Genomic DNA, 14,304 nt, shown 5'->3' with positions numbered 1-14,304 from the left:
TCCAATATTTTTCTTGGAGATACACTTCTAGAATCTTCTTCCCTTCTGGAATGGTTATTCTTAGTTTCGAGGTATAGTTGGCTTCCTGGGTTGACAATTCATCATCATGTTCCTGGGTTAGACCTACTATTTTGTTTTCTTCCTTCTTGTCTCCATTATGTTGCTCATAAAGGGTTCATGGAAGATTTATTTTTTGAGACCTTGAGTATCCTGAAATCTCATTATTTTACCTTCATAAATAGTTGGTGGTTTAAATAAATCTCAAATTCTGGTTGGAAATACATATTTTAAAAAATTTTGGTTGGAAATACTTTTCATTCCCTCCTTTGAATGGCATCCCTTGCTAGTGTTTGCGGTAGCCATGAAAACACAGTGCTCAGTTCTGCTACGAGGAGTGTTGCTCCCCTCTTTGTAGCCACCACTTCACTGGCCCTGAGGTCATGCTTGTCACAGGCTACTCTCCCTTACGAATAAACATGGTAGGAGTACTAATGCAGACCCATTCCTGCAGGATGGTGACCCCTTCCATAGGCAATGTTGGCTCAAGGGCTCCTCGCTGGCCTGGCTGGATCTTTCTTAGACCTGTACAGTCATCTGAGACCCTTTCCAGCCAAACCTATTTCTTGCCCACTGTCTTTCACAGGTGTTAGACATGTGTCACGGTCTAAAGTCTCCACGTTCTGTGGCTCCATCCTCTTTAGCCTTCACAGTTGTTTCCTTCGGTAAATGCTGTGCACATTTAATCCTGTCTTGACATTTGCATCTCAGAAGAGCTAAACAAACACCAGTGAGGTTTCACTTCTTGGAAGGCAAAGAAAATGCCATTCTGAGTGATATTTAGGGGGTAAATAACTTCCTGACACAAGATGGTATCCTGATTGCCAAGTATTTCATCAGTGGAACCTGGGGAAATGTCCTGGTGGAGGGGAATGACGTTCTAGGCGCAAGCATCCAGGAAATGGATTGGTTCCTGCTGTACTGTACTGAGACACCATAGAAAGATCATATGAAGCCAAAGGCCTTTAACAAGCAAAGACTGAATATGGAGGCGGAGGGTCTCACGGGAAGTTCACAGAGAGGCCCTTCTCTCCCTCAGTCGAAGTACAGGCACAACTTAGCCTCACACCTCAGACCTGGTAGAGATGCAGAGCTCCAGGGATGTGGAAATGCTCGACCAGGGTAGGTATGTTATACCAGGGAAAGAACCCTGATTGGGAAAACCTAACATTTCCCAGTCATGTTTCTCTGAAACATGAGAAGTAGTGACTGGGATCTTCAGACTATTTGGAATGCTTGGAGTCTCCAGAGGTGGCCTGCCCTGCCCTCATTAGACACAGCACTTTCCTGTGCTGAAGAGGCCTCACCCTTCAAAGGCAGCAATGCCTCCTTCAGGAGCTGACAGACCACTAATGAGGATTAAATCCTGGGGTTAAAACCTGGAAACAGCTGGGCCTGACAGAGGAGGAAAGACATTATATACCAAAGTAGCTTCAAGATTTAAAATGTACTGGCAAGAACCCAAAAGGTACCACTGGGATTGAATTTTGAGGACCCTTGGCTCATGGACTGGGATATAAGACAGGACAAGATAGAATACATTGACTAGGGGGCACTTTCTCCAAAAATGTGTGTTAATGCTCTGGCAAGGACTTAAGGAGGCAGGGCAAACTTTTTGCTAGAATGCTCTGAGAAGCCTTGAAAAAGTGATGGCCAACGTTGAGTGGGCAGAAATGCTTGAGCTTCCCTGACAGCTGATGGAGGAATGAATACAAGAAGCTGAGAGAAGTAGGCCTATTGGAATGAATGTATTACGTAAGGCCAAATAATCCACCAGAGTACTATGTCTCAAATAAGCACCAGAGGGAGACACGCCATTCACCAAGGCCATCAGGAATATGCTAGTGAGGGGGCACCAGCATCACTAAGAAATTTAGTGGCCTCTAGAACCGGAAATGTGCACTGAACACTTGTGGCAGCTCAAATTTTTTCTGTACATCAGATTTTAAGAGAGGTCTTGGCAAATTCTATCTTCTTTCCCTCCTTTTCCAGCTTCTTTCCCTCCCTTTCCCCTGATGTTTCAGCCACCTCGAGTCCTGACGCTGGGGGTGAATGGCCATCTCGTCTCATCTGTCTGATGGCACGCAGCTCTCCCAGATCAACACAAGCCCTCCTATGTGGGGTGCCAGCACTCCAGCCCAAGCCACGTGAGCCCACGCCTATGTTTGTAACTAAAGTTGTTCCGGAATGCAGACAAGCCCATTCAGTCCCTCATCATTTATGGCCACCCTCTCATGGCACAGACACAACTGAGTACTTGCAACCCACACTGCATGACCCACAAAGCCTAAAACCTAGCCCTCTACAGAAAACTTTGCCAGCCCCTGATCTCACCCCCAAAACTCTTAGCCATGCCTCCTTTCTTGGCACCCCCACTGCTCCTGGTACTTATTATATTAAGATACTTATACATTATTTGACAACTGTCTCTCCCCTACTAATCTGTAAGTGATAGAAGGTCAGGGTCTTACCTTATCCTTCTTTTTGGTGCCCGTGAGAGACCTAGCACACTTAAGCCACCAATCATCAGCCTCCCCCACCAACCCCATCTTCCTCTATACCTGGGGCAAAGCCCAGCCTCAGAGAGAAGCCTTTTGTCCTCTGTACCTGCAGGGAGGCTTTGAAATGGAACCCTGACCAGGAAGGGTGAAAAGGGCCAGGGGATTGGCTCACAGCCCCGTAAGGCAAATAGGAGGAAGCTGAGTCTCTCAGGCAGCCTCAAGAAGAGTGCTTTGAAAATATCCATGCTAAGGCTTCTGACTGACTTCAGATCATTTCAGGGAGGATGTACCTGAGCCCTGAGCAAAAGACCCTAACACCATTGCCCGTCTCTCCCAAGCCCCTGCAGAAAGGCCGGAGAGTGAGTAAAGAGATGCCAACACCAGGGGAGAATCAGGGTCACTGATAGGAGAAGGGGCTGGAGGGAGAAGACTACATGCTGAGGAATCCAGAGAGATGGGGGCGTCATGCAGGAAGGAGGAGAAGCAACCCCAAAAGGCTGGCAGGGCCCTGGAGGCCAAGTACATTCCCTAAGCCACCACCCCACCCCCCGTGGCTTTGGAGCCATCCCCTGGACCCTTACAAAAGGAACCTCTAAATATAGCCAGGAGTCCCTATTCTCTTCAGGACCCCGAGCCTGGACACCTCAGCCCCTTATCCTCAGTCGTCCACACCCATCTCCAGCTCCTTGTTAATGATACTGGGACAGAGACATGTCTGAAGGCTCTGCTCCTCGTTGACCATGACCCAGGCCTCACCCAGCCCCCTCCGTGGATCTTTTCCATGTCCCACTTCACCTTATCCTCCAGTGTCAGAAAATACAGAGACCTCTCCAGGGTCGCATTTGTATTCTCTGAATTCAGCAACAGGCCTGCTTACCACACAGCAGGCTCCCAAGAAATGGGCCCTGGCTACCTGTCCAGCTCCCTCTAATTCTTCTTGGGGGAGACTTTAGTATGAAGAGAAAATACTTAAGGAAGAACAGACTGGCCTTTTCAGATATTTGAAAGGCTGTCTCGTCAAAAAGTAGTTAGTTTTACTCTTTGAAATTTGGAAAGGCCAAGAGCCAACCATGGGGGAGTCCTGTCCTGAAACCCTGAAATGAGAGGTAGGCTTCCCGTTCAATATAAAAGATAAAATCGAGTGGGTTACTTGGGAGGAGCTGAGTTCCTCTTGCTGCAAAAAGTCGAGCAAAAGTTAAAGGACCCCAGTAGGGTCACTGTAAGCGGTTTGTTCTGAGGAAAAATTTGATCTGGGATTATCCTCAGTCCCTTGTATTTCCAATCCATTCTAATTATCAAATAAAGGCACACTATAGACAAGGAAATAGTATTTACTTAACCATTGTATTTAAGCTTTATGGATGTCGCTGTTTTCAGTTTCTTTTGAGTATTTCATCAAACTACAAAGATAATGGTTTGTGGATGATGTTCTGAAGACCATACTTAAAACAAGAAAAAAATCTATTTGGAGACTAGAGTTCACTAAATATTCATCTTTAGTTTAGTCATATATCAAATTATAGTAGTCATAAACTTTAGTATCCTTCTTTTAAACACCAAGTTGGGTCCAACTAAAGGTACTGGGTAATGTGTTTTATGCAAAATAGATTATTTCAAAAATAATTTGAATTGGTCAAATGCTATTGAAATAACTGCAAAGATTTCACTCCATTGGATACTACCAGTGGCAAATGAAGAAGTTAAGTGGGGCAACAATTTCTAAAGTATTTGCCTAATTCGTTTCTTCTCAATAGCTTAAGAGGACAATTTCCTAAGTACTTTCACTCTTTTTACTATTAGGATTTAAAATAAATTCATACCTCACCTTTGCAAAGTTCTTCACATTTTTCAAAACATGTTAACATTCCACAGCAAATATCATCCTCAATGGGAAAAAGCTTGCAGCCTTCCCGTTGAGATCAGGAACACGACAAGGATGCCCACTCTCACCACTCTTGTTCAACATAGTATTAGAAGTCCTAGCAACAGCAATCAGACAACAAAGAGAAATAAAAGGTATCCAAATTGGCAATGAAGAAGTCAAACTCTCTCTCTTTGCAGATGACATGATTCTTTATATGGAAAACCCAAAGACTCCACCCCAAACTACTAGAACTCATACAGCAATTCAGTAACGTGGCAGGATACAAAGTCAATGTACAGAAATCAATGGCTTTCTTATACACTAACAATGAAAATACAGAAAGGGAAATTAGAGAATCGATTCCATTTACTATAGCACCAAGAACCATAAGATACCTGGGAATAAACCTAACCAAAGACATAAAGGATCTGTACTCGAGGAACTACAGAACACTCATGAAAGAAATTGAAGAAGACACAAAAAGATGGAAGACCATTCCATGCTCTTGTATCGAAAGAATAAACATTGTTAAAATGTCTATACTGCCTAGAGCAATCTATACTTTTAATGCCATTCCGATCAAAATTCCACCGGTATTTTTCAAAGAGCTGGAGCAAATAATCCAGAAATTTGTATGGAACCAGAAGAGACCCCGCATCGCTAAGGAAATGTTGAAAAACAAAAATAAAACTGGAGGCATCACGTTACCTGATTTCAAGCTTTACTACAAAGCTGTGATCACCAAGACAGCATGGTACTGGCATAAAAACAGACACATAGACCAGTGGAACAGAGTAGAGAGCCCAGATATGAACCCTCAACTCTACGGTCAAATAATCTTCGACAAAACAGGAAAAACTATATAGTGGAAAAAAGACAGTCTCTTCAATAAATGGTGCTGGGAAAACTGGACAGCTATATGTAGAAGAATGAAATTCGACCATTCTCTTACACCGTACACAAAGATGAACTCAAAATGGATAAAAGACCTCAACATGAGACAGGAATCCATCAGAATCCTAGAGGAGAACATAGGCAGTAACCTCTTTGATATCAGCCACAGCAACTTCTTTCAAGATATGTCTCCAAAGGCAAAGGAAACAAAAGCGAAAATAAACTTTTGGGACTTCATCAAAATCAAAAGCTTCTGCACAGCAAAGGAAACAGTCAAGAAAACAAAGAGGCAACCCACAGAATGGGAGAAGATATTTGCAAATGACAGTACAGACAAAAGGTTGATATCCAGGATCTATAAAGAACTCCTCAAACTCAACACACACAAAACAGATAATCATATCAAAAAATGGGCAGAAGATATGAATAGACACTTCTCCAATGAAGACATACAAATGGCTATCAGACACATGAAAAAATGTTCATCATCACTAGCCATCAGGGAGATTCAAATTAAAACCACATTGAGATACCACCTTACACCAGTTAGAATGGCCAAAATTAGCAAGACAGGAAACAACATGTGTTGGAGGGGATGTGGAGAAAGGGGAACCCTCTTACACTGTTGGTGGGAATGCAAGTTGGTGCAGCCACTTTGGAGAACAGTGTGGAGATTCCTCAAGAAATTAAAAATAGAGCTTCCCTATGACCCTGCAATTGCACTACTGGTTATTTACCCCAAAGATACAGATGTAGTGAAAAGAAGGGCCATCTGTACCCCTATGTTTATAGCAGCAATGGCCACGGTCGCCAAACTGTGGAAAGAACCAAGATGCCCTTCAACGGACGAATGGATAAGGAAGATGTGGTCCATATACACTATGGAGTATTATGCCTCCATCAGAAAGGATGAATACCCAACTTTTGTAGCAACATGGACGGGACTGGAAGAGATTATGCTGAGTGAAATAAGTCAAGCAGAGAGAGTCAAGTAGCATATGGTTTCACTTATTTGTGGAGCATAACAAATAACATGGAGGACAAGGGGAGTTAGAGAGGAGAAGGGAGTTGGGGGAAATTGGAAGGAGAGGTGAACCATGAGAGACTATGGACTCTGAAAAACAATCTGAGGGTTTTGAAGGGGTGGGGGGTGGGAGGTTGGGGGAACCAGGTGGTGGGTATTAGAGAGGGCACGGATTGCATGGAGCACTGGGTGTGGTGCAAAAACAAGGAATACTGTTATGCTGAAAAAAAAAAAAAAGCTAATTTAAAAAAAAAACAACATGTTAACATTCATGATTTTGTTTTCCTTCTCACAATATATCTGGGAGGTAGGCTATCTGGCAGAGATCGCTGGTTGTCCTGAATGATCTGTTCCCACCCGATTTCAACATAATTAGAATTATTTGCTGAGCTTCCGGTTCCACAGGGGGACAAGAATTCCCAGGTTCCTTATACCACCTGAATGAGTCCTGCCAATGGGACGCGAGTGGGAGGGACGGAGCAGCTTCCAGGTCAGGCACTTACAAGGTCACGTTCTTCCACTTACCCCTTTCTCTGTCACTGGATGAAAGGTCTATTATTTGCCCTGGAAATGCACAAAGTTCATATACCTATCTGAGTAGTAATGTTTTCCCTGTTTTTCCTCACTGCTTTAAACTCCTCCCCCAGACACTGTGAGAGAGCAGAGTACAAGTATTCAGTTTAGAAGAAAGAGAAAAAGGGAACACATGAGTGCTCAGTTCATTAAGCTTCCAGCTCTTGACTGAGACTCCGGGTTGTGAACTCAAGCCCCACATTGGGCTCCATGCCAGGTGTGGAGCCTACTTAATAAATAAAGAGGGGAAAAAGACATGCTGAAATAAATAGAGATTATTTTACATCTGCATTTATTCCTTCATTAGAAATTACATCAATTATATTCCTCTGTGCCAAGGACTGAGAGAAGCACTAAACATATAAAAATAAATATGATACTAGAGTCTGTGACTTCAAGGAGTCACAAATGAGTGACTGATTCATACTGCCTGTTATTGCATAATGGGAATATTTGGATTGAGTCTTTCAAGGCTAAGTAACAGTTTACCCCAAGATAGAGAGGCAAAGAGATATAGTGATCCTTCAGATTAACTTTGTACCCAGAATACATAAAGTAGAATATATAAAAAGTAGATTATCTGTTTAAGTATTTTATAAGCTAAACAGACATCTTACTTCTCTTGTAAGTATATTTATCTGTTTAAGTATGGATTACAAGCATAATTTAGCAGTTTCCTGAGAAGATGTGAATCCTGGAAGACAGTAATTATGTATTTTTACTCACCCACTCTTTATTTCTTGTCTTCCCGATAGGCATGTATTCTATTCTCCTCCTACACCTAAACTTTCCTTCATGCCTTAAAAAGATGACATTCATTGAAAGAAAGGCACATTTTGTACAAATTAATTTTAATAAAATTCTGGCTTAGAACAATCATGTTGTTTGAAAAATTAATATAACTCAGAAGCATTCTATACGCCAAAGGCATGACTAACTATGTAGTCAGATACACAGTTGTGCATTCATTCATTTTGTACTTAAGAAGTGCACATTGACATTATTTGAATGCTGAGTAGTTTGTATTTTACCTCTTTTCTATTGACATTGTTAAATATTGCTATGATTTTGAAATTAGTTCTTTTCCTACTCTTAAAATGTTTCTTGGACTTAACTGTAACCTTTAAAAAACACTATGTTCAATCAGATATTCAAAGAGGAGTGTCAAGCCCTTTGGAAGATACTCTATTTCTGATGAAACACACTCAGGAATTCAGTACTATTCTACAAAATAACTAACTTTCAACCCAGTGGATTCCTCCTTCTATGTATCAAATATATTTTAATGAGGGGAAAGTTGGTAAAGCGCTTCCCAAAAGCATGTGGTATATATAATTGGAGCATGTATCTGGCAGATAAATTGCCTTCACTCTTACTTGGGAAATGAAAAAATCAGGCTGTTAAATGGCCAGGAGCCACATACTGAGTGCGTACTGACCACCTACCTAGGACAAGATGGCACTTTAGGATAGATGAAGCGAACATAGTTTCCTTACTTAAGGAATCACCCAGCTAGTGGAAGAGTAGAAGAAAGCTAATGGTTATATGAAGGAGGCATCAGAAATGAAGCACAGAGGGACTCCAGAGAAGAAAGAGATGGCATTCAGGTGTGGAGCCAAATGGAATAGGTGAGATGGTTCTTGGAGAAAAGGTGGGATTTTAATAAACAGGGACTTTGTCTTGTTCGCACATGATGGTATCCTTGAGAATGTCCATCGTGGCACCCTGCAGGGTGCAAGGGCAGAAACAAGGACACCAGCAAGGAAGTTATTCCAATTACCTAGGCAGAATCTGACAGGGGCATGGATCTGTGGGCTGGAGGAAAAGGGAGAAGTGGTTGGATTCTGGATATATTTGGAAAGTAGGTAGGACTGTAGGATTTGTTGATGGATTGAAAGTAAGATGTGAGACAAAGGGAGGAGTTAAGATGTGGGGCTCAACCAACTGAAAGAACAGAGTTGCCATAGTGGAGATGGGAAGAAGAGAGTTTGCTTCTGGATGTGTTCAATGTGGCATGCCCATTGGGCATCTAAGTGGAGAAGGTGGTTGTCCATCCAAGCCTGGAGCTCAGAGCACAAGTTCTGGTTGGAGAATCAAAACTTGAGTCATTAGGATCTAGAGTATTCAAAGAATTCACCTGGAGTCAATCTAGAGAAGAGGACCCCCAAAGGAGCCCTGGGCCCTCCAATATCTAGAGGTGAGCTATGGAGGACACAGGAATCATCAGTGAGCTGAGAGGGGAAGCAAGAGAGCCATGCTGAGGAAGTGTGTCAAGAAAAGAGAATAGTGCTGCAGACAGATCAGCTAAGCCAGGAGCCTTGATTTTAATGCATAGCCTGCTCAATACCAACCTTGTCTGTAATGGACACCATCAGTGTCCAAAGTATTCTCTCCTCATCCCACCTCAAATGAAAGATGGTGTCTTTTTCCACAGGTTCCCAGTACAAACATTTGCTAGACTCCCGCTTGGGAGGCCACATGTATCTTCAACTGAGTCCTGGTCCTCTCAGAAACCCATGGGCAGAACAAAAACTCAGAGGCACTGCTGGGGCTGGAGTACCAACTATAGGCCTCAGTATGAGTATTTTGGGGGACATCAAGAACCATCTTCAAAGCTGTGAAGGCATAGCAGTCTCTCTTCAAGACACAGAGGAAACCTGTGTCCTCTTTCTGGGTTTTGCTCAGATGAGCAAAACAACCTGGGCTCCTAGAGCTCTGTGGGGAAACCCTTCTTTTAGTTCTGTTTCTCCTTCTGTCTCTGTCCCTCTTTATCTATTTTACATACACACACACACACACACACACACACACACACACACTTGGACTGCTTTTCAAGGTTTACCTCAGAACCAGGACCCCAAAAGAACAGGGAGACCTCCAATTTGAGCAGAGCCCACCGCCACCATTATTCATTCCGCAGTTTGTTTGGCCTGCCTCCTGCTGTCCAGGCCATCAGACACTGATTATTGAATGGGGGGATGTAACAGGGGGAGGAAGCTTGGTTCAAATTCTCAGTCTCCTTAGGGGGTCTCCTTAGTCCACCTGTAAATTAGTGGCACAGAATAGGGCAGGGAAGAGGTGCTGGCTAGCTTCATCCTTCACCAGCATCAGATCTTCAAATGCAAAAATAAATAAATACAAATATACATATTCATATTTATGTAAATATGTTTATATAAATATTTATATATAATTATATATTAAGGGGCTTAGTGGCCTTGACAGCAATATCTAAGCCCTGGCTGAAATGTTCTATTACCAAAGTCTGCAGCATATGTTTTATCTTTTCAAATAAGATAAAAACTTCCCTACCTCCCTCTCCCTAACACATCCATCAAGAAAGAGCATTGAAAACAGAACGAAAATATCTCATATGAAAAACTTAAGATACTGTCCTTGATGATGACGAGTTCCTTCTTCATAGCATACAAGAATGATTGAATTCCAAACCAAAGAAATTTGACAGCGAAATTAATATTTTACAGCAACTAGCGTTTTGTTTGCAGCATCGGCAAAACCAAGGGGCCACCTGTTACTAATTTCTTATGGATGCAAAGTCCACCGTGCTTCTGGGAAGGATGGTTAGTGTTTGTCAAGTTTTTTGTGTGAAGATACAAAAATATAACTGAAAATCTCATCAGAGGGCCAAAAGTGGGAACAAGAGTCAAAAGCATGTTGACTATTTCAAGTATCAGAGTACCAGAAAGCTCCTACAGTCCCAATTCCTGATCTTATAAATGCAATGCTCATGTAAGTCACTATAATAAAAATTAATGACTTTTATATACACACAGAGTTTATTACACACCCTAAAAACAGAACTTGTGTGATTTAAATCTTAAAGAGTGATTTTGCAGGAATGTTTTATTAGGTCCTCCAGCTGGCCCACAAATCTCTTATTTGTTTCTGCTATGCACTAAAATTTGCTTATGATTTCTTCAGAAGAGAGGCCGGTTCTTCCCATAACTTTTCTATCACCAACCGTGAACAGGTGATGTTTAGGGTCTTTTGAGCCCTTAAAAAAAATGACTGAAAAAGATTCCTTCTATGGCTCTAAGGTATCTTAATGAAAAATATATACCCATCTGAAATCAGCGTTTTCTGGCCCAACAAAGCCAGCATTCTTCTGTGATCTGTGGTAGCAAACAGGAGCTGACATACAGCCTAATTTAGCCATTATCACAACACTAGGGGCGGCTCAAGCACTGAGTCACCTCAATAACCCGGTGCTGTTCTGCCTGATTATCTATGGCTTCCATTAAAAGTGTGTAGAAGTGGTTTTCATCTTGAATTTGCTCAAAATATGTGGCCTAATTCTCAATTTCAACTAGGTCTTCAGTAGGCTCACAACCAGAAGTTCGACATTTCAACACTTTTATTAAAATGTTTGCACATAAAAAATGCTTTCTCTCATGATATGAAACTCTGTACAAAATGTACCAACAACTGACATCATTATAAAGGAAACTTCAAATCCATGGGACCCAATCTTGAGCACTAAGTGAAGGAGAAACAGGAGGAATTATGATTTGAGAGACGCCTTTATTGCGGCATATCAATAATCCAGCTATCAAAAGGTATTAAGCCTTTGCACAAGGGTATCAGAATCAATTGTGTCAGGGTAATAATCTCATCCCCACGGAATCCCTGGAACGGGAGAAAGGATCATGGAAATACAGGTATAGGACACAATCTATAGCATTCTGTAGCTGACTCTCTATTTTTATGGTTGGCTCTGTTTAAGATTGTATAAGGGGTCTTCACATCCCTGATGGTTAGTATGGTTGATGGATGCCGTTCTACCTGCCACAGAAAGAACTTCCAAAGAGTTGAAGGCTGGCTCGCCAGGAGATGTGATTTTGACACCTTCCCGTTTGCTGCAGTGTGTACATGGGCCACACACACGGGACAGATCTTATTGGATTAACACTGAACTCATGACATCTCCACAGACTGCAGCAGAGAGTAATGCAATCTGCAAGGCTCCCTAACAAGCCTGTTTCTTTCAGCCACTCTCCTCACTCTCCGGGTAGGTGCTATGAGGAAAGCGTCCCCTCCTTACCTCTAGGGATTCCTCTGCCCGCCAGAGAAAGTTGCTCCCCTTTCTCTCTCCCCACTCCCAACTGCTTGGCTTCCCAGGGAAGCCCCAGCTACTCAGCTCGCCCCCCTGGAATGCGAATCCTAGGAGACCTCCTGTATGAGTTCAAAGGGCTCTAGGCTGGAAGCTCAGGACCCCCACTCGCCCCTGGCGTCTCCAGAGGCCGTCTCCCCGCGTAGCCCTCTGGCTGGCCCCTCGAACTCACCAGGAGGAGGTTGTGCGCCACCAGGTACCCAAGCCGCGGGCTGCCCCGGACGCCAGGGGCCAGGCGCCCGGTGGCATAGCCGTGCCAGGCCACCACGTAGGGGTTGTCGATGGTGATCCAGTACTTGACCTGGCCGCCGAAGTGGCGGAAGCAGAGCTCGGCGTAATCCCTGAAGTGGTCGGCCAGGGCGCGGTTGGCCCAGCCGCCGTAAGCGTCCTGCAGGCGCTGGGGCAGGTCCCAGTGGTACAGGGTGACCACAGGCTGCACGCCCAGCTCCCGCAGCCGCTCTAGCAGGCGCCGATAGTAGCGCAGCCCCTCGCGGTTGGGGGCGCCCGCGCTGCCATTGGGGAGCACCCGCGCCCACGAGATGGAGAATCGGTAGTGGGTGACCCCGAGCTCACGCAGCCCCTCGGTGTCGCGGAAGACGTTGTTGTAGCCGTCGCTGGCCACGTCCCCGGTAGCGGGCGGGGACGGAGGCCGGGCGCCCGACGGCAGGCCGGCTACCGGGGGGTCTCCCGGGGGCGCCGGGGGGGTGGTGGGTGAACGTGTCCCAGATGGATGCGCCCTTGCCGTGCTGCCGCCAGCCGCCCTCTGTCTGGTAGGCGGCGCTGCCCACGGCCCAGCGGAAGCCGTCGGGGAAGGTGTCGGGGAGGAGGCCGGCAGCCTCGGGGGCGGGAGGCTGAGCGAAGCGGGCCCAGGTCTGCGCCCCGTCGCCCGGGTCGGCGTTCAGGCGGCGGCCTCCCAGGGCCAGCAGCAGCAGCAGCGACAGCAACGGTGGCGGCGGCCGCAGGCGGCGCGGTGGGGCGCGGGCTGGCATGCTGCGAGGGAGCAGGGTGCTGGGGCGCCGTACCGCACCCCCTTTATGCCCGCGCCCCGCCGCGCCGCCCGCCCCCGCCGGCGCGCCCACCCCCGCTTCCCGCCGGGCCCCGCTGGCAATAATTACCTGCGAGGCGGCGCCTCCTCCGGCCCTGGAGTGGGGGTGGGCGGGGGCGCAAAGGGCTAGCGAGTGCCGGGGAAGGGGCGCGGCAAGCCCGCAAGGTGCAGCGGGCGCCACTCTCTGACGTCGGAGAAGAGGCACCTGTTCCTCGCTGCTCCCCGGAGGCGCGGCGGATGTCAGGGGACCCAGGTTCTGTCCGCGCCGCCTTCTCGTTCCCCTCCGCACGCACCCCTGGGAGAAGCCATCGAGCCGGTGTTCCTCGAGGAGGGAAGGCGGCCCACCAACTTTCCCCGAGTTTGCGCGGGTTCTTTGCGGGCTCTCTCGGAGTCCGCCAGCGGAGAAGCACCTGTTTTCTCCTTGCTCCCGCTGGGAGGCCGAAAACAGTTTCAGAATGACATTGCTAGAACCGATTAGGAATTGGCTGAAATCTTAGGGCGAGGGCAAGGTAGGGAAAGCCAGGTGGGAACTTTGAATGCTGTGAGAGAACGACTCGTGGCAGACTTTCCCTTAGAGTTTTTAGGTAAGATGCTCTCCTGGAGAGCCGCCCCAGTAGCGCAGGGATGGATGGTCCCTCCCCAGGCCCCAGTCTAGAAACCCCTCAGGGAAGACAAAGGAGATGCTTGGGTCACCTTGACACTTTGCTTTACTGTCCCTCATAGAGTTACCTTTTAACCATTTCAAGCCAGTACTTGTTATTAAGTTAGATCCTGCAGAATTACTTGGAAGAATAATTCTTCCCAGAGGATGGAAGGTGGCGCCCAGAGGAAGGAGAAAGTGGCCTGTTCGTGTCATGACAGTTCTGATCGTTCTTATTAAAAGGAAAAAAAAAAAAAAAAAAAAAGAAAAGAAACAAAAAACAAAGTACCAAGGTTTAGACTCTGAATAACTGTTGTTCACTTTTTTTATCCTTTTGCATCTGTTTTATGAATAATCACGTGGTAGCTTTCAGCTCTGAACTTAGCAAGCAACTTCTCTGTGGCAAGTTGTGCCCACAGCTGTGCTGGAGGCGGACGTCCCTGGGTCCCACAAATGCCACTTGAGCCTAGAAGGGAAAGGGCTGGAGGGATTTAGCCAAGCAGCCACTCCCACCCACTACAACAAAAGATTTTTCCAGTTGCCAGGGAACCTTTTGAGAGATGCTGTGGAGGCAC

General features: G+C 45.7%; 1 protein-coding gene across 1 annotated transcript in view; it reads right to left on the bottom strand.

The window, feature by feature from the left end:
* LOC111158578 (klotho) overlaps nt 1–13,033 on the bottom strand; it is a 41,080-nt gene extending 28,047 nt beyond the window's left edge. Inside the window, 2 exon segments of the mRNA XM_022520700.1 lie at nt 12,217–12,747; nt 12,749–13,033. Coding sequence (XP_022376408.1) covers nt 12,217–12,747; nt 12,749–13,033 — 816 coding nt within the window.
* Nucleotides 13,034–14,304: the final 1,271 nt, after the last annotated feature.

Source organism: Enhydra lutris, unplaced genomic scaffold, assembly GCF_002288905.1.
Source record: "Enhydra lutris kenyoni isolate GAN:26980312 unplaced genomic scaffold, ASM228890v2 scaffoldscaffold60, whole genome shotgun sequence".
Taxonomy (NCBI): domain Eukaryota; kingdom Metazoa; phylum Chordata; class Mammalia; order Carnivora; family Mustelidae; genus Enhydra; species Enhydra lutris.
The sequence above is the reverse complement of the archived record's forward strand: the minus strand, read 5'-3'. Positions and strand labels throughout refer to the sequence as shown.